At 46.6% G+C, this 26,218-nt stretch overlaps 1 protein-coding gene across 2 annotated transcripts in view; it reads left to right on the top strand.

The window, feature by feature from the left end:
• KCNQ3 (potassium voltage-gated channel subfamily Q member 3) overlaps window positions 1-26,218 on the top strand; it is a 391,330-nt gene that overhangs the window by 261,779 nt on the left and 103,333 nt on the right. For both annotated transcript variants that reach the window (XM_077493360.1, XM_077493361.1), the window contains exon 9: window positions 12,363-12,389. In XM_077493360.1, coding sequence (XP_077349486.1) covers window positions 12,363-12,389 — 27 coding nt within the window. The remainder of the gene's footprint in view (window positions 1-12,362; window positions 12,390-26,218) is intronic.

Genomic DNA, 26,218 nt, shown 5'->3' with positions numbered 1-26,218 from the left:
TAGTAACAGCTACTGATTAAACTGACCCTCACTGCCTCACACACTGCTTCCTGCCTGTCCCTATATAAACTGACAAAACAGACGCTACTGGAACAATAACTAGAATAGCACTTTTGTGGACCTGATAGTAACAGCTAATGACTAAACTGACTGTCCCTACAGCAGACACCGTCCTGTCCCTTTCTCTAAACTGACAAAAGACACTCAGGCTGCTGCAACAATCAGTAGCACAGCAAACCTATATACACCTAACACCTATACCAGTCCTGAAAAGAACTTTGGTGTACCAAATAGCTAGCGATTTGGGTCACTGTAATCTCTCCCTGCTCCACACAGCAACCTCTCCCTATAGTGACAGAAGAAAGAATGTAAAATGGCCGCCGGATCGGGTGTATTTATAAGTTAGGGGGAATGTCCAAGTGTCCATGTGCTGTAATGTCTCAATTGGCTGTCCTGTACCCCATGATGGATGTGTCATCATAGGTCAAAGTTCTTTTACACAGTAAACACGGAAGTCCGCCGGGCGAACGGCGCCAATAGTCCGACGAACGGGCGGACCGCGAACAGCCGAAATTCGCCACGAAACGACCGCCGGGCGAACCGTTCGGCCATCACTAATTGGTAACACAAATTGCTAATCAGCCAATCACATGGCAGTTACTCAATGCATTTAGGCATCTAGATGTGGTGAAGACAACTTGCTGAAGTTCAAACGTGACTTTGAAGGTGGCATGGTTGTTGATGCCAGACGGGCTGGTCTGATGATTAAAAAAAAAATGCTGATCTACTGGGATTTTCACACACAACCATCTCTCGGGTTTACAGAGAATGGTTTGAAAAACAGAAAATATCCAGTGAGCAGTGTTTGTGTGGAGGAAAATGCCCTGTCAGAGGTCAGATGAGAATTGGCGGACTGGTACAAAATGATAAAAAGGCAACAGTGACTCAAAAAATGAATTGTTTACAACCAAGGTATGCACAACGCATTGAACCTTGAAGCAGATGGGCTACAGCAGCAAAAGACCACACCGGGTGCCACTCCTGTCAGTTAAGAACAGAAAACTGAGGCTACAATTCGCACATGATCACCAAAATTTGACAATAGAAGATTGCAAAAAAATTGCCTGGTCTGATGAGTCTTGATTTCAGCTGCGACATTCAGATGGTCGGGTCAGAATTTGGTGTAAACAACAGGAAAGCATGGATCCATCCTGCCTTGTATCACCGATTCAGGCTGGTGATGGTGTAATGGTGAGACAGATATTCTTTTGGCACACTTTGGGCCCCTTAGTACCAATTGAGCATCGTTTAAACACCACGGCCTGCCTGAGTATTGTTTCTGACCATGTCCATCCCTTTATGACTACAGTGTCCCCATCTTCTGATGGCTCCTTCCAGCAGGATAATGCCCCATGTCACAAAGCTCCAATCAACTCACCACTGGACAATGAGGTCCCTGCACTCCAGTGGTCTCCACACTCACCAGATCTCAATCCGATAGAGCACCTTTGGGATGTGGTGGAACAGGAGATTCTAAGCATGGATGTGCAGCCGACAAATCTGCAGCAACTGTGTGAAGCTATCATGTCACTATGTACCAAAATCTCTGAGGAATGTTTTCAACAACTTGTTGAATCTACAGTGCCCTGAAAAAAGTATTCATACCCCTTGAAATTTTCCACATTTTGTCATGTTACAACCAAAAAACGTAAATGTATTTTATTGCGATTTTATGTGATGGACCAACACAAAGTGTCACATAATTGTGAAGTGGAAGGAAAATGATAAGTGACTTTCAATTTTTTTTTATAAATAAATGTCTGAAAAGTGTGGGGGGCATTTGTATTCAGCCCCCTTTACTCTGATACCCCTAACTAAAATCTAGTGGAACCAATTGCCTTCAGAAGTCACCTAATTAGTAGATAGAGCCCACCTGTGTGTCATTTAATCTCTGTATATAAATACAGCTGTTCTGTGAACCCCCCAGGGGTTTGTTAGAGAACTTCAGTGAACAAGCATCATGAAGGCCAAGGAACACACCAGACAGGTCAGGGATAAAGTTGTGGAGAAGTTTAAAGTAGGGTTAGGTTATAAAAAAATATCCCAAGCTTTGAACATCTCACGGAGCTCTGTTCAATTCATCATCTGAAAATTGAAAGAGTATGGCACAACTGCAAACCTACCAAGACATGGCCTTCCACCTAAACTGAGAGGTCGGGCAAGGAGAGCATTTATCAGAGAAGCAGTTAAGAGGCCCATGGTAACTCTGGAGGAGCTGCAGAGATCCACAGCTCAGGTGGGAGAATCTGTCCACAGGACAACTATTATGCCGCGTACACACGATCAGACTATCCGGCAGACTTGGTCCACAATCCGCCCGCGTGTGGGCTCCAGCGGACTTTTTCTTTCCAAAAGTTCGGCAGACTTAGAAAGAAGTTTTGACTCAAAATTGTCCACCGGACTCGGCAGTCCAGCGGACAATCCGGCCGTCTGTGCGCTAGTCCACTGGACTTTTGAAATTAATGGACTTGTCCACACACGGTGGAAAGTCCGTTCATTTTGAACGCGGCTCCAGGTAGACGGGACTTGTGAAGGAAGTCAATGTCGCCGCCTTCAGCGGCGAGATTGACACCTTGATGGCCCCGTCACCTGGTATGGACTTAAAGGGGAAGCCCTACGCCGAAAAAACGGCGTGGGGGTCCCCCCAAGGTCCATATCAGACCTTTATCCAAGCACGCAGCCCGGCCGGTCAGGAAAGGGGGTGGGGACGAGCGAGCAGCCCCCCTCCTGAGCCGTACCAGGCTGAATGCCCTCAACATGGGGGGGTGCTTTGGGGAAGGGGGGGGCCCTGTGGCCCCCCCACCCCAAAGCACCTTGACCCCATGTTGATGAGGACAAGGGCCTCTTCACGACAACCCTGGCCGTTGGTGTTTGGAATCTGCGGGCGGGGGGCTTATCAGAATCCGGGAGCCCGCTTTAATAAGGGGGCCCCCAGATACCGGCCCTCCACACTATGTGAATGAGTATTGGGGTACCATGTACCCCTACCCATTCACCTGGTGAAAAAAAGTGTAAAGAAAAAAACACAACACATGTTTTTAAAATAATTTATTGCACAGCTCCGGTGGCCTTCCGTCTTGGGGGGTCTTCTCGCCATACTCCTCCACTATCTTCTGCTAGCTCTTTTACTAGCGGAGGAGCCCGACTTTCTTCTTCGTCACCGCCCCCGTCCGGGGGTCTTCTTCCAACGTCGGGAGTCTTGTCCCCCTCTTTGGTTCTTCTTGCCGGGCCACCGCTATCTTCTGCTAGCTCTTTTACTAGCTATGGTGAACCTGTATCGAGCCTTCCTGGATCAAGCTCTACAGAAGTCAAAACCCCCGACAGTCGATCCAATTTCCAGAATTGGTGATTATGGAGAACTGAGGATCGTGACGGTCAACCCTGAGGAGATTTACCATCTGGCTGGGAATCCTGCCTTTCGGGCCATTGGACCCTCTCTGAGCCTTTATGACACATTACTATATGCAAGTTGTGTCCAACCTATCCAGTAAGAGTATCCACCTCTTCTAGCGATTATCCTGTAGTTGGTCGCAAAATCTGCAGTACTTCGGACTGTGTGAAAATTTGAATTTTTATGAATTCGATTGTTACTAGTGGACATTCATTTATCCATCAGTGCTAGAATTCTGGTCATTGTTGTTCATGCATTTAGATTGACTTCACTTATTCTTTATTTATGTAATTAGATTGATTTCACTTGTATTCTTTATTGTTTGTACACACCTAATGACATATATAGGTGTATCTTAGCGCTGCACTTTTTGATATATTATATTGTAAACTTGGTTTGTTTGTGTGCCAGCAGCTGGTCTGTGTTCACTCATGGATAGTACTTATTTAGTATTTGAATCATTTTTAGTTTTCTCACTTATAACTATAAGGTAGCGCGGTGTTTCCCCTTTACACTTAAAATGTGGAAAATGTCAAGGGGTATGAATACTTTTTCAAGGCACTGTATGCTACGAAGAACGAAGGCAGTTCTGAAGGCAAAAGGGGGTCCAACCCGGTACTAGCAAGATGTACCTAATAAAGTGGCCGGTGAGTGTATGTCTGGTCACATGACAATAATTGTATTATAAGAATTTTTTTCCACGCCGTAGTAGCTAAGTCATTCTTATGACAGTTGCTGCTGCAGCCCTGTGGACAGATCCAGACAATACTTTGATACATGAGGCGCTACTATTTTCCCATAGGACAGTGCCGTGCAGACATTCTACAAGTGCCTGCTTGCTCTTGTGCATTGCATAAGGTGCGTTTTATTTTTGAGCAATAAAAATGGCAGGGGTCTTTTAAGTATTGTGGACCTAATAATCTATGATTGGTGGTTTGGACGAATGAGAATTGTTGCATGTTGGATATGATTTCGCTGCATTTCAAAAAAAATAAAATGTAAAGGTGAGCTAACATCGTACAGCCTGCCCCCCCCCCCCCCCCGGTCCCCACTGTACTCGTCTCCTGGGATACTGAGCTGTCAGTGCCCACGCAGCCGGTCCAGCGTTCTGGGGATTTGAAATCTCCACTCTTGGTTGGGGGTTGTTTACTTTTATGGGACTCCACTGAGCAAGGCTCAGTGATTGCTAGAAAACTGCTACCACTTCCCCCCCGCCATTCTAACGCTGGAGGTGCCTGCAGAATTCCTCTCTCATCTTTGTCTATAGGCTGAACAATGTGAAAAGATCAAGCTAGAAAAGATACAAGAAGAGAATAGGGCTGTATAAGGGGTACCTCATCCATATGGAATGTATACCAAAAAACTAGGAGATATTGGACTTTACTGGTACCAAGAGAAGGACAGCCACATTTAGTTTGGATAAAAGAGCAATATTTATTACAAAAATGTAAAAAAAACATTAATAAATCCATGCATTCATGTTAACATAGGTCAATATCCACCATATATTGAAAAACCAACATGTCTTTGCTAAACATTCCAAGAGGTAGACACGTTTCGCATAGTCGCTTCCTCAGGACCCCAATATCTTGGCAGCAAAGAGATTTGGCCTATCCAAGAAAAAAAAAATTTTAAGTAATCAATACATTGATATACGTCAGAGATCTAGGCAACATGCTGTGTCTCGTATATCCACTTATGCATCATCACAAGAGTGTTGCAAAAAGATGGTGGAACATCATTTGTGGACAAATTATATTATGTAGGGCTGCAAAATAGCATATATGGTATACACAAGTATAGCCCTATGTTCAAAAAGATAAGGACAGATAAGTAGCTAATGGATAACAAACTAACTGTGTACACATTATAACTATGCCCCAATATTCACACTTATCTGTCCACAGATAACTTGTGTATACATATATGTTATTTCTCAGTCCTACATAATATAATTTGTCCACATATGATGTTCCACCATCTTTGTGCAACTCTCTTGGGATGATGCATAAGTGGATATATGAGAAACAGCGGGAGTTATTTACGAAAAGCAAATCCACTTTGCACTACAAGTGCAAACTTCAGGTGCAAAGTGCACTTGGAAGTACAGTCACTGTAGATCCAAGGGGGACATAAAAGCAAAATGAAAAACAGCATTTTAGCTTGCACATGATTGGATGATAAAATCAGCAGAGCTTCCCCTCATTTCAGATCTACCCCTCAGATTTACAGCGACTGCACTTCCAAGTGCACCTTTAGTGCAATTTCAAGTGCATCTTGCATTTGTAGTTTGCACTTGTAGTGCAAAGTGGATTTTCCTTCGTAAATAACCCCCAGCATGTTGCTTAGACCTCTGACATATATCAGTGTATTGAATATTGTAATTTTTTTCTCTTGGATAGGCCAAATCTCTTTGCTGCCAAGATATTGAGGTCCCGAGGAAGTAAATATGCGAAACACGTCAACCTCTTGGAATATTTAGCAAAGACATGTTGGTTTTTTTAATACATGGCAGATATTGTCCTATGTTAACATGAATACATGGTCTTATTAATCTTTTTTAAATTTTTTTAATATATATTGTTCTTTTATCCTAACTTAATGTGGCCGCCCCTCTCTTGGTACCAGTAAAGTCCAAAATCTCCTATTTTTTTTTAAGCTAGAAAAGATGCCAGAGGACAGAGGGGTAGTATTGTCTATGGGCTGACTTAAAGCAAATGTATGTATTTCCAGTTTCTACTTAGCATTATGGATGGGGTTCACCTTTGTGTCTGCTCAGGAGTCATGCAAACCTTAGTTGTTTGCCAAATGGAAGAACTAAAAATAATGTTTGGGCCCGCCCCCTTCCCCATCAAAGCGAACCTCTGGCTGCCGCAAATCATTAATTAGGTAGCTGTGTTACTACCCCACTAAATGAGTACTTCCCGTTGTGCAGATGCACAGGGGCCTTTGGATGCTAGAGCGCATCCAGAAATAGGTGGGCCCAGATATATTTTAGATGATGGTAACTCCCCCCCCCCCCCCCGCAGACCCCCACATTGATTGAGCCAAAGATGTGGAGAAGAGGCCCTTGTCCTCATCAACATTGGGGCAAGGTGCTTTGCCAGTCCATGCTGGCAAGGTACCCTCCCCATGTTTAGGGCATGTGGCCTGGTATGGTCCAGGAGGTGGGGGGGCACACACTCACAACCCGCTTCCCTTTCTTGGTCAGCCAGGCTGCATGCTCCGATAGATATCTGATATGAATATTTCGTGGGCTCCAGACGAGATCCTCAGTGAAATCCCCTTTTAGCTGCAGAGATTCTCAGCAAGTAGCCCAGTCCCGACTGCTGAAAAACACCCCCACAGCATGATACTGCCACTCACCACCATGTTTCACAAATTTTAGCCTCATCAGACCAGAGCACCTTCCTCCATACATTTTGGGAGTCTCCCACGTGCCTTTTCGCAAACTCAAAAGGTGCCATTTTGTTTTTTGCTTAAATTAATGTCTTTCTTCTGGCCACTCTGCTATAAAGCCCAACTCTATGGAGCATACGGCTTATTGTCGTCCTATGTACAGATACTCCAGTCTCTGCTGTGGAACTCTGCAGCTCCTCCAGGGTTACCTTAGGTCTCTGTGCTGCCTCTCTGATTAATGCCCTCCTTGCCCGGTCTGTGAGTTTTGGTGTGTGGCCGTCTCTTGGCAGTTTTGCTGTTGTGCCATGTTCTTTCCATTTGGTTATGATAGATTTGATGGCGCTCCTAGGGATCATCAAAGATTTGGATATTTTTTTTTATGACCTAACCCTGACTTGTACTTCTCAACAACATTGTCCCTTACTTGTTTGGAGAGTTCCTTGGTCTTCATGGCAGTGTTTGGTTAGTGGTGCCTCTTGCTTAGGTGTTGCAGCCTCTGGGGCCTTTCAAAAAGGTGTGTATATGTAATGACAGATCATGTGACACTTAGATTGCACACAGGTGGACATCATTTCACTAATTATGTGATTCTGAAGGTAATTGGTTGCACCAGAGCTTTTTATGGGCTTCATAACAAAAGGGGTGAATACATATGCACATGCCAATTATCAGTTTTTTATTTCTGAAAATTAGTTTTATGTATATATTTTTCTAATTTTACTTCACCAATTTAGACTAGTGTGTTCTGATCCATCACATATAATTCAGATTAAAAAAACATTGAACTAAAGGCTGTAATGTAACAAAATAGGTAAAAAGCCAAGAGGGGTGAATACTTTTGCAAGGCACTGTATGCAGACCCTCAGCCACCTACTGAGCTTTCTCCCTCAGGGATTGACTGAGACTACATCCATATTCAGGCTGTGTGTCTGTCCCTTGCAGCCCACTACATTCTAGAATCCACTAGAAAGCCTGGAGAAACAGCTCAGCCTACAGCCAGATATATTTACACTCAAACTACAAACAGAATGTGACACTGCAGAGAAAGTAATCACACACAACCTGACCCTGCAGGATTCAGCCAGATACTTAAAACGTAATAAATCCAAAACCAAAAATGTAATATATTGCAGCTTACCAATCAGCATATGTAGTGGCTGCATTAGTTTTCTTTTTTTTTGGCTTTTTTTTCACCTGGTGATCTGTCCGGTAACACACCACCTGTATTAAAGTGCACCCCCCTGGAGGAACAAGCACAGGTGGCACAGCAGACAGCAACATTGTCAGTCCTGGGGGGAGGGGAGTGTTATGCCGCATACACACGATCGGATTTTCCGCCCGTGTGTGGGCTCCGGTGGACTTTTTCTTTCCAAAAGTCCGGCGGTCTTAGAAAGAAGTTTTGACTCAAAATTGTCCGGCGGACAATCCGCCCATCTGTGTGCTAGTCCGCCGGACTTTTGAAATCAACGGACTTGCCCACATGGAGAAAAGTCCGTTCATGTTGAACGTGGCTCCAAGTAGCCGGGACTAGCGAAGGAAGTCAATGTCGCCGCCTCTATCGGCGAGATTGACACCTCGCTAGCCTCGTCACCTGGTATGGATTTAAAGTGGAAGCCCTACGCCGAAAAAACGGCATGGGGGCCCCCAAAGTCCATACCAGACCCTTATCCGAGCATGCAGCACAGCCGCTCAGGAAAGGAGGTGGGGACGAGCGAGCACCCCCCCCCGATGGAGGGGTGTTTTGGGGAAGCACCTTGTCCCCATGTTGATGAGGACAAGGGCCTCTTCCCGACAACCCTGGCCGTTGGTTGTCGCAGTCTGCGGGCGGGGGGCTTATCGGAATCCGGGAGCCCCCTTTAATAAGGGGCCCCCAGATACTGGCCCCCACCCTATGTGAATGAGTATGGGGTATAAAAAAACGTATAAATAAAAAAACAACACAAGTTTTTAAAATAATTTATTAGGCAGCTCCGGTGGTCTTCTTTTCTTGGGGGGTCTTCTCGCCGGACTCCTCCGCTATCTTCTGCTAGCTCTTTTACTAGCGGAGGAGCCCGGCTTTCTTCTTCGTCATCGCCGCCGCCATCCGGGGGCCTTCTTCCGACTTCGGGGTCTTGTCCCACTCTTCGGGGGTCTTGTCCCACTCTTCGGTTCTTCTTGCTGGGTCCCGGCTATCTTCTTATAGCTCTTTTACTAGCATTGGGCCGGGCCTTCTGTCACCACCACCGCCTTCTTCTCTTCTTCTTTTTCTTCCTTGCGATGCTGACACAACGTTCTCTCTGCCTGCAATGGCAGGGACGCGCTGTGCGGCGACTTATATAGGGACAAGGGGCGAGGTCACCGGGTGATGTCACATGGTAATCCCACCCCCTTATGCCTAAAAAAAGCTAGCATAAGATAGCGGAGGAGTCCGACGAGAAGACCCCCCAAGACGGAAGAAGAGAAGACCACCGGAGCTGTCTAATAAATTATTTTAAAAACTTGTGTTGTTTTTTTATTTACACTTTTTTTCACCAGGTGAATGGGTAGGGGTACATCGTACCCCATACTCATTCACATAGGGTGGGGGCCGGTATCTGGGGGCCCCCTTATTAAAGGAGGCTCCCGGATTCTGCTAAGCCCCCACCCGCAGACCCCAACAACCAACGGGCAAGGTTGTTGGGAAGAGGCCCTTATCCTCATCAATATGGGGACAAGGTGCTTTGGGGTAGGGGGGCTGCAGGGCCTCCCCTTCCCCAAAGCACCCCCCCATGTTGAGGGCACGCGGCCTGGTGCGGCTCAGGATGGGGGGGGGGGGGCGCTCGCTCATCTCCACCCCCTTTCTTGACCGGCAGGGCTGCGTGCTCGGGTAAGAGTCTGCTATGGACTTTGGGGGGACCCCCACGCCGTCTTTTTGGCACAGGGCTTCCCCTTTAAATCCATACCAGGCGATGGAGCTAGCGAGGTGTCAATCTCGCCGATGGAGGTGGCGACATTCACTTCCTTCGCTAGTCCCGGCTACCTGGAGCCACGTTCAAAATGAACGAACTTTTCTCCGCGTGTGGGCAAGTCCGTTCATTTCAAAAGTCCGGAGGACTCCCGCCATGGTCCGGGTCTAGCTCGCCGGAAAAGTCTGGTCGTTTGTGGGCATGTCCGCTCGTTCGTAAAGTCTGGCGGACCTCAGCTGCAAAGTCCGTCGGTTCGTCCGCTGGATTAAGACCGCCGGATAGTTCGATCGTGTGTACGCGGCATTAGATGTACTAGAAGATTTAATTAAACTAACAAATTGAGGCCAAACTCCAGCTCGTGCTTTATAATCAGTTACAGCAGCAGTTTTTTCTTTTAAGACAAAGGTTTTGTATTAATAAATGTTAAATAGGTTTGTCTCATCCATGTAAACTGATAAATTCTGCCGGAGAGATTGAGTTTTTGAAAAACATTAGACTTGCTGGCCAGATCACCAGATGAAAATTCAAGAAAATTAATGCAGCCTTTGCATAGGAATTGGTAAGCTGCAATATAAAAAATGTTTGCTTTTGGGTTTTATACTGCCTTCAAGAGATGTCACACTGGAAATGCAGAAACATGTTAAAGTGGTTCTGCACCTAAAAAAAAAATATTAAAAGTCAGCAGCTACTAATATTGCAGCTGCTGACTTTTAATAAAATCACACTTACCTGTCCCAGGGTCCAGCGATGTCGCGGCAGATGACAAGCGATCGCTCGTCTCGCTGCTGCCACCACCGCCATTCCTCTGTCAGGGAATCGGAAAGTGAAGCATGACGGCTTCACTGCCCGGTTCCCTACTGCGCATGCGCGAGTCGCGCTGCGCATCTCTTCAGATCCCCCGCTGTGTCCTGGGAACTGTGTGTGTGTGTGGGGGGGGGGCGCTGCGGGGGTCTGCAGCGGTCTGCCCGGAAGTGGGTGCAGATACCTGGATTATCCAGGTAACTGCACCCCCCTCCCCCCTGAAAGGTGCCGATTGTGGCACCGGAGGGGGGGAGGGATCAGATTAGTGGAACTTCCCCTTTAGGGTGAAGAACCGCTTTAAAACACAGCAGAATGAGGACACAAAATAGTCACCTGCCTACAAGCTGAAGTAAAATTGAATTGGATTAAACTTCTGTGTTTGGTTGAAGAATTAAGCTGTCTGTGGATGGTGCCAAACAGAGCTGTCATAATGCATGGGCACCCTCGGGCATTGCCCAGGGGCCCCAGGTGCATGGGGGCCCCGTGACAATCTTGCATTACATCATACTTGTCAGCTGTCCCCAGATTTGCCAGGATAGCCAAGTATTTTTTTACTAAGCTGTCCCGGTGTGGTAATGTCTTGGGCAGTGTCCCAGAAGCTGTACTGTGCCCTCCTGATCCCAGTATTGTGCCCTCCTGACTCCCCCTGTACTGTGCCCTCCAGATCCAGTATTGTGCCTGCCTGACTCTCCCTGTATTGTGCCCTTCTGATCCCAGTATTGCGCTTGCCTGACTCCCCCTGTATTTTGCCCTCCTGATCCCAGTATTGTGCCCTCCTGACTCCCCCTGTACTGTGCCCTCCTTATCCCAGTATTGTGCTCTCCTGACTCCCCCTGTACTGTGCCCTCCTGATCTCAGTATTGTGCCCTTCTGACTCGCTCCATACTGTACCCTCCTGATCCCAGTATTGTGCCCTCCTGACTCATTCCATACTGTACCCTTCTGACTCCCTCTGTACTGTGCCCTCCTTATCCCAGTATTGTGCCCTCCTGACTCCCCTTATACAGTTTACCTTTGCCCCTGCCCCCCATAATGTGCACTTGATTAGTCTTTGATTGATGGCATGTTTTCTTATTGTTTAAATTCAATTTTATTGAAAGTACTAATACATGTATGTTTAATTCTATCAACCATTTATACTTTAATTCTTGAGAGTAGGTGTGTAAATTGGGGCAGGCTGGTAGGGGCCCCAGTGCATTACTTTGCCCAGGGGCCAGCCCATAATGCTATTAAGAGGGCCCGGGTGCCAAGTCAGCAGGTGACCATACTTTCCAGGCAGACTGGGTCTAAGGAGGTATGTCACCCCATGGCATTTGAAACAGAACCATGATGATGGCTGGAATGTGTGAATCATGAAATTAGCCAAACAGAACCGTTTTTATTGAGTATTCAAGTAAAAATGGAAAACCAATATAAAATGGCAATATCAAATACAGTAAGGAACTGCCATTAGACAGAGTGTATTAGAATGGTGGCCAAACAGAAATCGTAGTCCTTTTTGCATTCCTGTAGATGTATTTCAGCTGTCTATTGCAGTTTAGCTTCAAAACATCTTTTATTTCTCTACCCAAAACAGACAGCCGGTAGCAAAGCAGCTCATAGATTGTCCGAATCTCCCCAACATAAAACAGACTTTTACTTTTTATGTTCAGTATTGTGCAATCCCACAGGGGTGTTGGGAGTGCGGCAGATCTTCATATTGCACATAGAAGCATATGGCGGCAAACCCGTGGATGAGCTGGATTTAACGTGTGTGTTTTTTTCCCTTTTCTTGCTTTCGTCTGAAGGAAGGAGCCGATGGATGGAGCTGCTAGGTATGTCAGTGAACTTCATTTTAAATGATTTATGTTTCCCAAAGCTGAAAATGTTCTTTATTCTTGGCTTTGTGCTATTCTGGTTATAAATAATTGACATAGCCACAGCAAGGAACCAAATGTACATGTGATGTTTGGCAATATTTACAGCTCAGAGTTTTGGAATACAAGATTTCCACTGGAACTGTTCTTATGTCTATAAATACTGTATGTGTCTATTAGTCCGGTGTACCCCCGCTACTGGCCACTAGGTGGCATTCTGCCTCCATGCTCATTAATAAAGGGATTTTCATCAGTTCTTTTACATCCTTTACATTATCTATCTATCTATCTATCTATCTATCTATCTATCTATCTATCTATCTATCGATCTAGAAGAATATCGATATCAAATGTAAAAATAGGTAATTATTTGTAATTAGACCATGCTGAGGGATTTTTAGAATGAATGTATAATGCCGTGTACACACGACCGGACTTTCCGACAGAATAGGTCAGACGGAATCATCGGAATCAGTCCTTTTCTAGTCCTGTCGTACGTCATCACGTTCAAAACAAACGGACTTTAGTCCGTTCGTGTGTGGCCAAGTCCATTCGTTTGGAAAGTCTGCCGTAACTCAGCCGAAAGTCCGTAGGGAAGACCGTCAGAACCTTTTCTGCCTGAAAGTCCAGTGGTGTGTATGTGGCATTACTCTATCCCCCCTCCATCCTTTCACTTCATCATCCTCCTTCTTTTTTCCGTCCTTGCCTCTCTACTTTCCCTTCCTTTATTTCTCCTTCACTCTTCTCCTTCTTGTGCTTCCTCTCCCTCCCCCTCGCTCCTATTCTTTCTCCCTCTCTCACTCCCTCTTTCCTCCCTTTTCCTCTGTTTGCCTTCTTCCTCCCTGTCTCTCTCTCTCTCTCTCTCTCTCTCTCTCTCCCTTGCTTTCTCTCCTTCCTTCCTCCTCCTTTCTTTTTCTCTTTTCCTCCTCCCTCCCTCTCCCTCCTTCTTTCTCACCTACTTCTTTTTCATTCTTTCTTTCTAATTATTTCTCTCACATTCCTTCTCTCTTCCGTCCTATCCCCCTCCCCCCTCTAGCATATTTTTTTTCCCTTTCTCTCCCGTTCTCTCTCTCTGTCCACCCCCCTCTCTCTCTCTCCTCCCCCCTGTCTGTTCTCTCTCTCTCTCTCTCCCTTCACCCCCTCTCTTTCTCTCCACCCCCCTTCTCTCTCTCTCTCTCTCTCTCTCTCCACCCCCTTCTCCCTCTCTCCACCCCCCTGTCTCTCTCTCTCCACCCCCTCTCTCTCTCCACCCCTTCTCTTTCTCTCTCCACCCCCCCTTCTCTCTCTCTCTCCACCTCCTTCTCTCTCCACCCCTCTCTCTCCACCCCCCTCTCTCTCTCCCTCCACCCCCTCTCTCTCTCTCCACCCCCTTCTCTCTCTCTCTCTCTCCCGCCACCTTCTCTCTCTCTCTCTCTCCATCCCCCTTCTCTCTCTCTCCCCTCCCCCTCTCTATCTCCCCATCCTCGTTCTCTCTCTCTCCCTCCACCCCCTTCTCTCTCTCTCTCTCTCCCGCCACCTTCTCTCTCTCTCTCTCTCTCTCTCCACCCCCCCTCTCTCTCTCTCTCTCTCTCTCCCCTCCCCCTCTCTCTCTCCCCATCCCCCTTCTCTCTCTCTCCCACCCCCTCTCTCTCCCCCTCTCTCTCCCCATCCCCCTTCTCTCTCTCTCTCCCCATCCCCCTTCTCTCTCTCTCTCCCCATCCCCCTTCTCTCTCTCTCCCTCCACCCCCTTCTCTCTCTCTCTCTCTACACCCCTTCTCTCTCTCCCCATCCCTCTTTCTTTCTCTCTCTCTTTCTCCCTCCTTCCCTCCCCCTCTCTCTCCATCTCTCCCCCTCTCTCTCCATCTCTCCCTCCCCTATCTCTTTCCATTGCTTTCTCTCTCTCTCTACATCCCTTGTTCTCGCTCCCTATTTCTCCCCTTTCTCTCTCTATATCCCTCTCCCTTCTCTCCCCCCCCCCCTCTCTCTCTCCATCCCGCTCTCGCTCCCTCGCTCTCTCTTTATCCCTCATGCTCTCTATCCCTCTCTCCATCCCTTCCTCTCCCTCCCTCTCTCTCTCTCTCTCTCTCTCTCGATCCCCCTCTCTCTCTGCATCCCTCTCTAGCCCTCTTTATTCATCTCTCACGCTCCCTCCCTCTCTGCACCCCTCCCCTTCTCTCTTCATCTCTCTCTCTCTCTCTCTCTCTATATATATATATATATATATATATATATATATATATATATATATATATATATATATATATATATATATATATATATATATATATATAATGTGTGTATCCTTTTCTCTTTCTCTCTCCATCTCTCTCTTCATCCCTCTTTCTTTCTAGCTCTCTTCGCCCTTCCATCCCTCCTTTTATCACCCCCTATCGCTCTCTTCTCTCTTTTTTTTTTCTATTCCCCAATCCAGCTAGCCACAAGGTGGCACTCTGGTTCCACTTCTCATTAATAACAAAATATATTTTATTTTCATCTGAGATTTTGCAGACAAGATATTCTGCTTCTTGGCTTGGAAAATAAAATACATAATTACTTTTGGAGTTAGATCTTAATTAAGAAATTGAGCCCTAGTTAGGATGACAGTGACACATTTCCTGACAATGGGGTTATTTCCTTTGAAGGCCAGGTCTCCTCTGCTGTGATAGGTCTGATCGTTATCCAATTGATTAGTGATTGAAATGTAATTAAGGGGACATGTTCTGACATTTATCCAGAAGTTTAAGCAAAGGCACTTGGAAAAGTCATTCTTCTGTCTAATTAAGTCTTTGTATGTTGCACGCAGCCTTTCACATAGCTGGACATTTGAAAATTATCTTTTTTTTTTTTTTTTTTTTTTTTTAAAGTGGCTGACTGGTTAAAGTTGGTTTCATATATATATATATGTATATATATATATATATATATATATATATACACACATATAAATACAAGGTATTGGGCATTGATAGTCGCCACTACTGGGCACTGATAGGCAGCACGGATAGTTGGTACTGTTTGGCACTGATGGCAACACTGATGGGCATTGATGGGCAGCACTGATAGGCGGCACTGATAGCCAGCACTGACTGGCATCACTAATGGGCACTGATTGGTGGCACTTGTGGGCAGTGATTGCTGACACTGGTTTGCACTGATTGCTTGCACTGGTTGGCAACGGTGGGCACTGATTGGTGACACTGTTGGCGCTATATTGTAATCAGAGCACTGATGATCAGTGCCCTGATTACATGTGTAGATGTCCACCTGCGAGGAGATGCCGCTGATCAGCTCTCCTCACCACACACTCTATCAGCATCTCCGTGTTTACATGTGACCGGCTGTGATTGAACACAGCCGATCACATGGTTAAAGAGCCGCAGACTCGGCTCTTTACAGAGATCGGGGTCACGTCATGTCCTAGCCACACGGCGCTGCCGCGATGTGCTCCTCCACGGGTGCGCAAGACCGGCCATTCTGGGGCGCTGTCATATTACGTCGTCCCAGAACAAGAGCTGCACTGCCCCACCGTCATTTGACCGCGGGGCGGGTGGCAACTGGTTAACTGATAGACACAGACTATCAACCAAAAATCCAGAAAAAACACATAAAACAAATGCTATAAGTTAAGTTGCAGTTCAGTGAGTAAAATAAGTATTTGATACCCAAGCAAAACATAACTTAGTACTTGGTGAAGAAACCCTTCTTGGCAAGCACAGAGGTAAGACGTTTCTTGTAGTTGGTGACCAGGTTTGCACACATCTCAGGAGGGATTTTGGTCCACTCTTCTTTACAGAGCTTCTCTAAATCCTTAAGGTTTCTTGGCTGTAGCTTGGCAACTTGAAGTTTTAGATCGTGCTATAAATTTTCTATAGGATTAAGGTCTGCAGACTGACTAGGTCACTCCATGGCCTTGATGTGCTTCTTTTTGAGGCACTTCTTTGTTGCCTTGGCGGTATGATTTTGGGTCATTGTCATGCTGGAGGACCCATCCATAACCCATCTTTAGTGTTCTGGCTGAGGGAAGAAGGTTCTCATCCAATATTTTACAATACACGGCCCCATCCATTGGCCCCTCAATGCGGCAAAGTCAGCCTGTATCTTTAGCAGAGAAAAAGCCCAAAAGCATAATGTTTCCACCATTCGTGCTTGACTGTAGGGATGGTGTTCTTAGGGTCATAGTCTGCATTTTTTTCCCTCCAAACACAGTGAGTCCCCCTCCTCAAGAAGGCACATGTACAGTTATGCCAATGAACATCTAAATTATTCAGAAAAGGATTGGAAGAAAGTGCTGTGGTCAGATGAGACCTAAATTGAGGTCTTTGGCATTAATTCAACTTGCCGTGTTTGGAACGCAATCCCTACAGTCAAGCATGGAGCAAGGCAAAAAAGGAGTGGCTCCAGAAGAAGCACATTAAGGTCATGGAGTGGCCTAATCAGTCTCCAGACCTTCATCCTATAGAACATTTATGGAGGGAGCTGAAACTTCAAGTTGCCAACTTGCCAAGCGACAGTCAAGAAACCTTAAGAATTTAGAGAAGATCTGTAAAGAAGAGTGGACCAAAATCCCTCCTGAGGTGTGAAAACCTGGTTACCAACTACAGGAAACATCTTACCTCTGTGCTTGACAACAAGTGTTTCTCCATCAAGTACTAAGTCAGGTTTTGCATGGGGATCAAATACTTATTTCACTCACTGGACTGCAACTTAATTTATATAAAGTTATTCCGAATGGCACCCCCATGCATCTCAGTGTGATCGCGGGTGCGCAAACTGTATGGTCTTTTTCATGGTTCCCCTGCGGGCGTGTTTTTAAAGGGTGCGTTTCATGTGGCACAGCAGCCCATTTAAATGGATAGGCTGCAGTGCCCAAGCAAACATGGGCACTAGTGCACGACCCGCACTAGTGTGAACTAAGCCCAAGTCTCATGCACACAGGAGGCTTTTGCTATCTCTCCTAGACAGTTTCCTCTTGGCAGCAGTGTTTTAGCAGAAAAAACGCTTGACATTTGGAAATGTATATAACGTGTTTAGGTGCTGCAGGTGTTTATTCATTTACTTGGCCAAAATAATATTTTTCTCTGGCTATTAAAATTAAGTAACACTCAATTGCTAAATGCACCTAGCGCTAACACATGTTTAGATGGAGATCTGAATGGCCGATAACTACTGGCAATACCTGGGAGGGTGAAGTCCACCAGTGTGTTTGACTCATATGCTGAGAGTCAATTATTTCTGGAGAGCCCTGAGAGCACAGTGGGAGCACAAGAGGTTTGCATGAAACACAAAGAATACATACAGTACAGTATCTCACAAAAGTGAGTACACCCCTCACATTTTTGTAAATATTTTATTATATCTTTTCATGTGACAACCTGAACCTGTGAAGCTCTGGTGAACTCCATGCCCAAGAGGGTGAAGGCAGTGCTTGAAAATAATGGTGGCCACACAAAATATTGACACTTTGGGCCCAATTTGCACGTTATACAGATGAACTGGTATGGGTTACTGATGAGCAGCTGCAGTCATAAATGCACATAGGTTATTGCATTAGCCAGTGAAGGAACTACCAGAGTCCCAAAGGTCACACTTCCAACCAGTCCCTGGCATTGCATCACTGTTGGGGGGCAGTGGGGTTTCTGACCACAGGGCTCTGAGCTGAGAGCGTCTCTCTCATACAGCCCAGAGCCTGCACTGACAGTTCCCCCTCTCCTCCCTCCTCACATGGATGGGAGAGGAGAGAGCCAATCTGCTCCTTCTCCTTCCACCCCTCTCCTCCTGTGTGCACTGCGGGAAGTGTGAAGCTAAGCAGCTGAATTTGATCATTCAGCTGCTGGGCTTCACACTTCCCACTGTGCACACAGGAGGAGAGGGGTGGGAGCAGAAGGAGCAGATTGTCTATCTCCTCTCCCATTCGTGCGAAGGAGGGGGGAGGGGGAACTTTCAGTGCAGGCTCTGGGCTGTATGAGAGGTCAGAGCCCTAGAAACGCCACTGAGGCCCCCCGACAGTGGCGAAACACCAGGTCCCGGTTGCAAGTGTGACCTTTGCAGCTCTAGTAGTTCCTTCACTGGCTCATGCAATAATCTATGTGCATTTATGACTGCAGCTGCTCATCAGTAACCCATAGCAGGTTGGCTTGGCTGTGTGAATCGCCATCATTGTACATCGGGAGCGTACACGGTAATCTGTGAGCTTTTACCCATTCACCAGCGGGGGGAGCCAATCAGTGGGTCTGGTGGACTCGATGTCTGCCGGCCACTAGAGATCGCTCCACAGAGAGGCAGAACGGGGATCTGCCAGTGTAAACAAAGCAGATCCTTGTTCTGTCGGGGGAGTAGAGTGAGATTGTCTGTTTCTAGTGATTAGGAAAAGCTATCTCTCTCTACTCCCTGTCAGTCCATCACCCCACACACGCACACACGATCAGACTTTCCGACGGAAAATGTTCGATTACAGGCTGTTGACGGTAAATATGACCGTATGTACACTCCATATGCATCTTGGATAGCAGGTTTTCAAATTTTCCGCGGACAAATGTCTGTCGGATTTTCCGAGCGTGTGTACACAAGTCCATTGGACAAAAGTCCAAAGTACAAACACGCATGCTTGGAAGCAAGGACGAGCCGGAAGCGGACGATCTTGAAAACTAGCATTCATAAATGAGAATTAAAATTCGTGGCGTGGTAAATTATGAATTCTCAAAATGCAGCGCACAATTCTCTTCTTCTTTAATGGGATAATAATGAAGCTGCTTTGCTGGTGATACTGATGGAGTTATTGCAAACAAATTTTCAAAGGCATTTTTTTTCTAGTCATAATCAAGAATAATATTATTATGATTTTTTGCCTTTTATTTGGGCAAGTTACCACAACACCATTATCCCGTAGTTTTTAAGATCAAAGATACAACTATGTTGGTGTCCATTGTCAATTTTCCATTGTATTTTATTAAATATAACTGCCTACTCCCAAACTGTCATTTGAAGTAAAACACATAGCCAAATATTATTCTCCACAATTTTTTTATTGTGCATTAAAAAAAGAAAACAAATAAAATTAGGCATGCTATCTGCCAATAGAACTTAACTAAAAAGTGCATTCTATGCATCCAAAACCTAGAAAATATACCAAATCAAATCATTATTCAACCAAAAAAGTGTCAAAGCAATAACTCCAAGACCAATAATAAATAACACGTTATCTCCTCCGATTCCGCAACATGGCTGGTTGACGAACGGCCGTTCAGAAACAAACCGAACAGTGCGAAATGAAAAGTGCGAAAAGAAAAACAGGTATCAACACTCACCAAACTTCTACTAACACAAAATTAGCAGAAGGAGCCCAAAAGGTGGTGCTAAAAAAACACCTAGTACATCACTACATTCGTAATTGTTGGCCAACAATTGTGTGGCCAACATCCTTCGGACAAAATTCCACGGTTTTGTTGGCCAACAATCTGATTGTGTGTATGAGGCTTTAGAAAACGTTTAGAAACCTCTCTATGGAACATTTAACCCTTCAATCGCCCCTGGTGTTAATCCCTTCCCTGCCAGTGTCATTTACACAGTAATCAGTGCATTTTTATAGCACTGATCGCTGTATAAATGTCACTGGTCCGCAAAAAAGTGTCAGATCTGTCTGCCGCAATGTCGCAGTCCCGCTAAAAATCGCTGATCGCCTCCATTACTAGTAAAAAAAACAAAAATAATAAAAATGCCTTAAATCTATCCCCTATTTTGTAGACACGACAACTTTTGCGAAAACCAAACCAGGAAGGGGGTACATTTTTCACAGGCTGAAGTGGTTAAAAAAAAAAATGAAGGCTGCTATAGTTAACCTCTTCTGCAAGTGCTGCTTGCCTGGCTGTCATGCCTTTACAGTGACTTCAGTGCTTTCTGAATCAATGACCTTCCACAAGTATGCAGATCTGGAGCTTTTACTTCACTCTGACTTTCTGCATGCTTGGTTAGGGTAAGGATGTCACATTTTTCTATGAAAAAAAAAATCCTGGTCCCATTAGCAACAAGGGCGCAACCTTAGTACCTGGTCAGTAGCTTTGAAAGAACTGAAACCAGACACTTAGCCCTTGTACGCACGATCTGAGATTCCGACAACCAAATCCGTCGGATTTTGTCCGACGGATTTTGTCCGAAACTGTTGTATACACACGGTCGGACAAAGTTGTCGAAAATCCGATCGTTCAGAACGTGATGACATTATTTAGTTACGACGGACTATGTTCAGGCTAGTAGCCAATAGCTTTGATGTAGGGAATTTGATCTGAGCATGCGTGGCACTTTGTCCGATCGGAATTCTCTACACATGATCGGAGTATGTCCGATCGGAGCATTTTGTCGGAAAGTTGGAAAATTTGGTCCGACGGATATTCCGACGGAAACAGTCCGATGCAGACCACACACAGTCAGAATATCCGACAAAACGCTCCGATCGGACACATTCCGTCGGAATCTCCGATCGTGTGTACAAGGGCTAACAGGCAGGCAAGAGCAAAATTGGCCAATTGCATAGTCTATTTTTTTTTTTTATTTATTCATTTATTTATGTATTCGTAGTGTTATTTAAGGCTGCTTTCACACTGACCTCTTCTTCCACTTTTGTGTAAAAAATAAATAAATAAAATAGCGGAAGAAAAACTCATAACCAATAAATCCTATTGAACTCTTCACGCCGATCGGTCGCGGGTCTGCAGCATTTAAAAAAATCCACATTTTGGTGCATGTTTGGTGCGGTAAAAAAAATCACCAAAAACACACCTCCCGATTGAAATAATTAATTAGAAAGTGCATCAAAAATGTGACAAAAACGCATCTGCGGTTGTGTTTTTGGTGCTGTTCTTGAGTCATGTCACTTTTTTTTCACAGGTGCAAAACGCGCCAGAACTCAACATTGCATTTTTACAGAGTTTTTGCAATGGAGCAGTGTGAAAGTTGGCACACATTATTAGATGTTGCACAATAGTAGGGATGAGCTGGGTGTTCGAGTCAAATGTATGTTCGACTCGAACACCAGCTGTTCGCCCGTTCGGCAAAGCCAGAACTTTGTGGGCCGTTCACGCCATATTCGTGTGCCGCTCACGGCCCACAATGCACTGCGCCATCGCAGTGCATTGCTGGGTGATGATTGGCCAAGCATGTACTGTGACCCGCATGCTTGGCCTATCGCAGCGCCAGCAGCGAGGAGAGCCATAATTGGCCACAGGCAGGATTATGCTGGTGTTGTTCTGTTCCTATACCACAAGCATCTGCAGCAGTTACAGTGGGTGTATTGTGCCACCTGCACAGTATACACCTGAAGCTACCCCCAATTGCTGGTGTTGTTCTGTTCCTATACCACAGGCAGCTGCAGCAGTTACAGTGGGTGTATTGGGCCTCCTGCACAGTATACACCTGAAGCAACCCCCAATTGCTGGTGTTCTCATCTCCCTGCAGGCTATTAGTATGTCTGGAAGGCCAACAAGGAGAGGCAGACAGTGGCGAACCAATAAAAGAGGGCAAGCAGGCCCTGTGTCTAGAGGCAACAGTGCTGGTCATGGACGCGGTGCATCGTCATCAGCACATGGCCATGGGACACGCTTGTCCTTATTTTCGGCAGCTGGACATGTTGAGCCGCAACATGCTAAAGACTTGGTAGATTGGATGACCAAGCCCTCCTCGTCCTCCTCATCCTCTCTCACCTAGGCTCAGGGTACTGGCAAAGAAGCTGAAAACGCGTCCTCTTCCCTCGTCTCAATGTCATCAGTCACTCCTTCCCTAGACCCACCATATCCTCCTGAGGAGTCCCCCAAACGGTTTGAGCACAGTGTTGGGTACATGCTCCAGGAGGATGCCCAGCGTTTTGAAGGCTCTGATGATGATACCCAGCTAGAGGAAGGCAGTAGCATGAGCCCAGAGAGAGGGGATGCTCAAGAAGGACAGCAATCTGGCAGTCATGTTCCACCAGCTGCAGCATACGGCCAGGTTTGCTCCAGTGATGAAGAGGGAGGGGATGGTGAGGTCACTGACTCCATGTGGGTGCCTGATAGGAGAGAGGAGGAGGCACATCTCCAATGAGGCAGGATGCCCTCCGGTGGCCAGCTTAAGGGCAGCACACCGACTGAATCGCACCGCAAAGCTCCGCCTGTGCAGAGCGCTGCCTCTGAGCTTTAATCCAAAAGTTCTTTGGTGTGGGCCTTTTTTGAGACGAGTGCATCAGATCGCACAGCTGCTATTTGCAACATATGTCTCAAGCGTATCTCGCGTGGCTAAAACATCAGCTGCTTGAGCACCACATGCTTGACCAGACATATGTTGACCTGCCATGCAGCTCATTGGCAAACGTACCTTAAAGACCCACACCAAAGAACAAAGCGGACCTCTCCTTTCTCCTTATCACCTGCGATCTCCAACCCCACTATACATTCAGTCCTCTCTGACACCTACACTGAGAGGAATGAAGGTGTAGAATTAAGTGTGTCACAGCCAAGTACTTGCGGGCACTCTGCTAGCAGTACACCCACGTCCGATTCTACAGGCAAATTTCCCAGCCCCAGTTGCTGGACCTTAGAAAGAAGTTCACTCCCAGCCATTCACATGCCCAGCGGTTGAATGCTAGCTTGGCTAAATTGCTAGCACTTCAACTGCTATCTTTTCAGTTGGTAGACTCCGCCACCTTCTGTGAGCTTGTGCAATGTGCGGTTCCTCAGTGGCAGGTTCCCAAATGCAACTTTTTCTCACGGAAGACGAATCCGGCTCTCTACCGGCATGTGGAAGGCAATGTCCATGCCTCGCTGGACAGGGCGGTCAGCGGTAAGGTGCATAGAGGCGATTCAGTTCGCATTGTGCGCTATACAAGTATTTCATTCATTCATTCACTCATGGTCCAGCAGGCATGGACAGGGATGTTACCTATCTTTCACGGCGCATTGGGTCACTTCTGGCAGCTGGGAAGGATGCAGGACAAGGTGCAGTGTTGGAGGTTGTTCTGCCACCATGCCTGCAAAATGCTACTACTGGTTGTGACACACCTCTGTCTTCCACCCCCTCCACTTCTTCTTCCTCTAGGGCCTCTTCCTGTGCTTTATCCTCATAATCAGCGGTGCTCTGTAGGTGTTCAAGGGGCTACGCAAGTACGCAGGCAAAAAGATGCCATGCCATGCTTGCGCTGGTGTGCTTGGGGGACAGGAGCCACACTGGGGCAGATATTTTGTCAGCTCTGCAGGGGCAGGCTGAGAGGTGGTTGACGCCACACTAGCTTAAGCCAGGAATGGTGGTTTGCGACAATGGCACCAACCTCCTCTCCGCCCTCCGAAAAGGGACAACTGACCCATGTGCCAAGTCTGGCTCACGTCCTTAACTTGGTGGTGCAGCGGTTCTTGGGCAGGTACCCGGGCTTACAGGATGTCCTGAGGCAGGCCAGGAAAGTCTGTGTGCGTTTCCGCCGATCATATAATGCCAGTGCTTGGCTGGCTGAGCTCCAAAAGGAGTTGGACCTGCCCAAAAACCTCCTTCCGTGACATGCCCACCAGGTGGAACTCAACGTTGGCCATGCTGCAGTGGCTTCACATGCAGCAGAGGGCAATCAATGAGTACCTGTGTGACTACGGCACCAGGACAGGGTCAGGGGAGCTCGTTTTTTTCTCCACGCCAGTGGGGCATGATCAGGGATGCATGCACTGACCTGTCACCATTTGAGGAGGCCACGAGGAGGGTGAGCAGTGACAGTGCATGCATCAGTGACACTGTACCTCTTGTCCACCTGTTGGAGCATACGCTGCGTGGAATAATGGACAGGGCACTTGAGGGAGAACAGAGGCAGGAAGAGGAGGACTTCCTTGTCTCTCAAGGCCCCCTTTATCCAGACAGTGTTCCTGCTGTCCCGCCGATCTCACAGGAAGAGGATGAGGAGGAGGAGGATTGTGTCAGCATGAAGGTGGAGCATGGCACTCAGCATCAGCAGTCTTTTAGGGATGATTTACAGTCCCAAGAAACCTGTGGACTTGTACGTGGCTGGGAGGAGGTGGCTGCAGATCATGTCGTCCTTAGTGAACCAGAGGACTCCGGACCGAATGCCTCAGCTAACCTATGCTGCATGGCCTCCCTGATCCTGCAAAGCCTGCAGAAGGATCCTCGTATTCTTTGGATCAAGGAGAGGGAACATTACTGGCTGGCAACTCTCCTTGATCCACGGTACAAGGGTAAGGTTGCGGACCTTATCTTGCCGTCGCAGAGGGAGCAGAGGATGAGACATCTCAGGGAGGCCTTGCAGAAAGGTCTGTGCAGCGTGTTTCCAGAGACTGGGAGGTTACAAACTCCTGGTCCTGGACAACGTGTTGCTGAGGCTTCGGTCAGTCACAGAACAGTGGAGAAGGTGGCCGTCTGACCGATGCGTTCAGACAATTTTTTAGTCCGCAGCCCCAAGGTATGATCAGTGATCAGTTCCAGCAACCATTGCCAGCGTCTGATTTACATGGTGCAGGAATACCTAGGGGCAAGGTCAGACTTGGACACCTTTCCCGCTGAAAATCCTCTGGGTTACTGGGTCTTGAGGATGGATCACTGGCCAGAGCTTGCACAGTATGCAATTGAGCTACTGGCCTGTCCTGCATCCAGCGTTCTTTTGGAACTCACATTCAGTGCTGCTGGAGGCTTTGTAACCGATCACAGGGTGGGTCTGCCCACCCACTCGGTTGATTGACTGACTTTCATAAAGATTAATCAGTCTTGGCTCACCACCAGCTACCAAGCACCTGAATCATTTTTTTTAAAATGTCACATCCCTTCAAGACTGCTTTGCTGAGTGACTATCCTGTTATGTTAACTGACTATCCTATTCCTCCTCAATGATCCTGCTGATAGCTTGGAAGAAAATTTTTGGTTCTGGGTGCCGCCACCAGTGGCTAAGGCCCAATTTTTCTGTTTAACAGGGGCATGTAATTACAATTTTTGATGCGATACTTTACAGCAGGGCTCATTCCTGCTCTCCAACTAGAGTTTCTGTGAGGTGTTGCAGTGTTGTGGCACCAGTGCCTAAGGCCCAATTTTTCAGCCCCTGTTTAACAGGTGCAAGTAATTACAATTCTTGATATAATATTTCACAGCAGAGCCTGTTCCAGCGCCCACCGAGAGTAACTGTGAGGACTTACAGTGTTGTGACACCAGCACCACCACCACAACCACCAAAGGCAAACATTTTCTACCACTGTTCAACAATGGCATGTAATTACAATTCTTGATATAATAGTTCACAGCAGGGCGCTCCAGTGCCCATCAAGAGTCACTTTGAGGGCTTACAGTGTTAACTTGTGGCAACACCAACATCTTAGGGCCAAATTTCTGCAGAGCATATAGGGCAGGCCCCTACTTTCAAACATCCAACTTACAAACGTCTCCTACTTGCAAACGGAAGGAGACAACAGGAAGTGAGATGAAAAAACGACGGACGGCCAAAAAAATTATACAGGGGTGATAACCCTTCCCTATGTTTTCCAAAAAGCTTAAAAATAGATTTTTTGACTGGAGCTACACTTTAAAAATGTACCACTTCAAAATTACAAACAGATTCTACTTAACACAACAAACCTACACAGTCCCTGTCTTGTTTGCACCGCCCGTATACTGCTGTTCTGAGTATATAGGGCCTGGGGGCCACACGCCTTTCCTTTTTTAAATTTGGGTACGGGGTTCCCCTTAATATCCGTACAAGACCCAAAGGAGCTGGTAATGGGCAGGGGGGCTACCCATGACATTTTTTTCACTGATTTTCATCCATATTGCTGGAATCAGACATTACATTGACACATTGACTTTTTTTC

The sequence above is a fragment of the Lithobates pipiens genome, unplaced genomic scaffold (genome assembly GCF_037356315.1).
Source record: "Lithobates pipiens isolate NorthernLeopardFrog02 unplaced genomic scaffold, aLitPip1_a1.2 Scaffold_19, whole genome shotgun sequence".
In the NCBI taxonomy this organism is placed as follows: Eukaryota; Metazoa; Chordata; class Amphibia; order Anura; family Ranidae; genus Lithobates; species Lithobates pipiens.
This window is presented reverse-complemented; position numbering and strand designations above follow the sequence as displayed.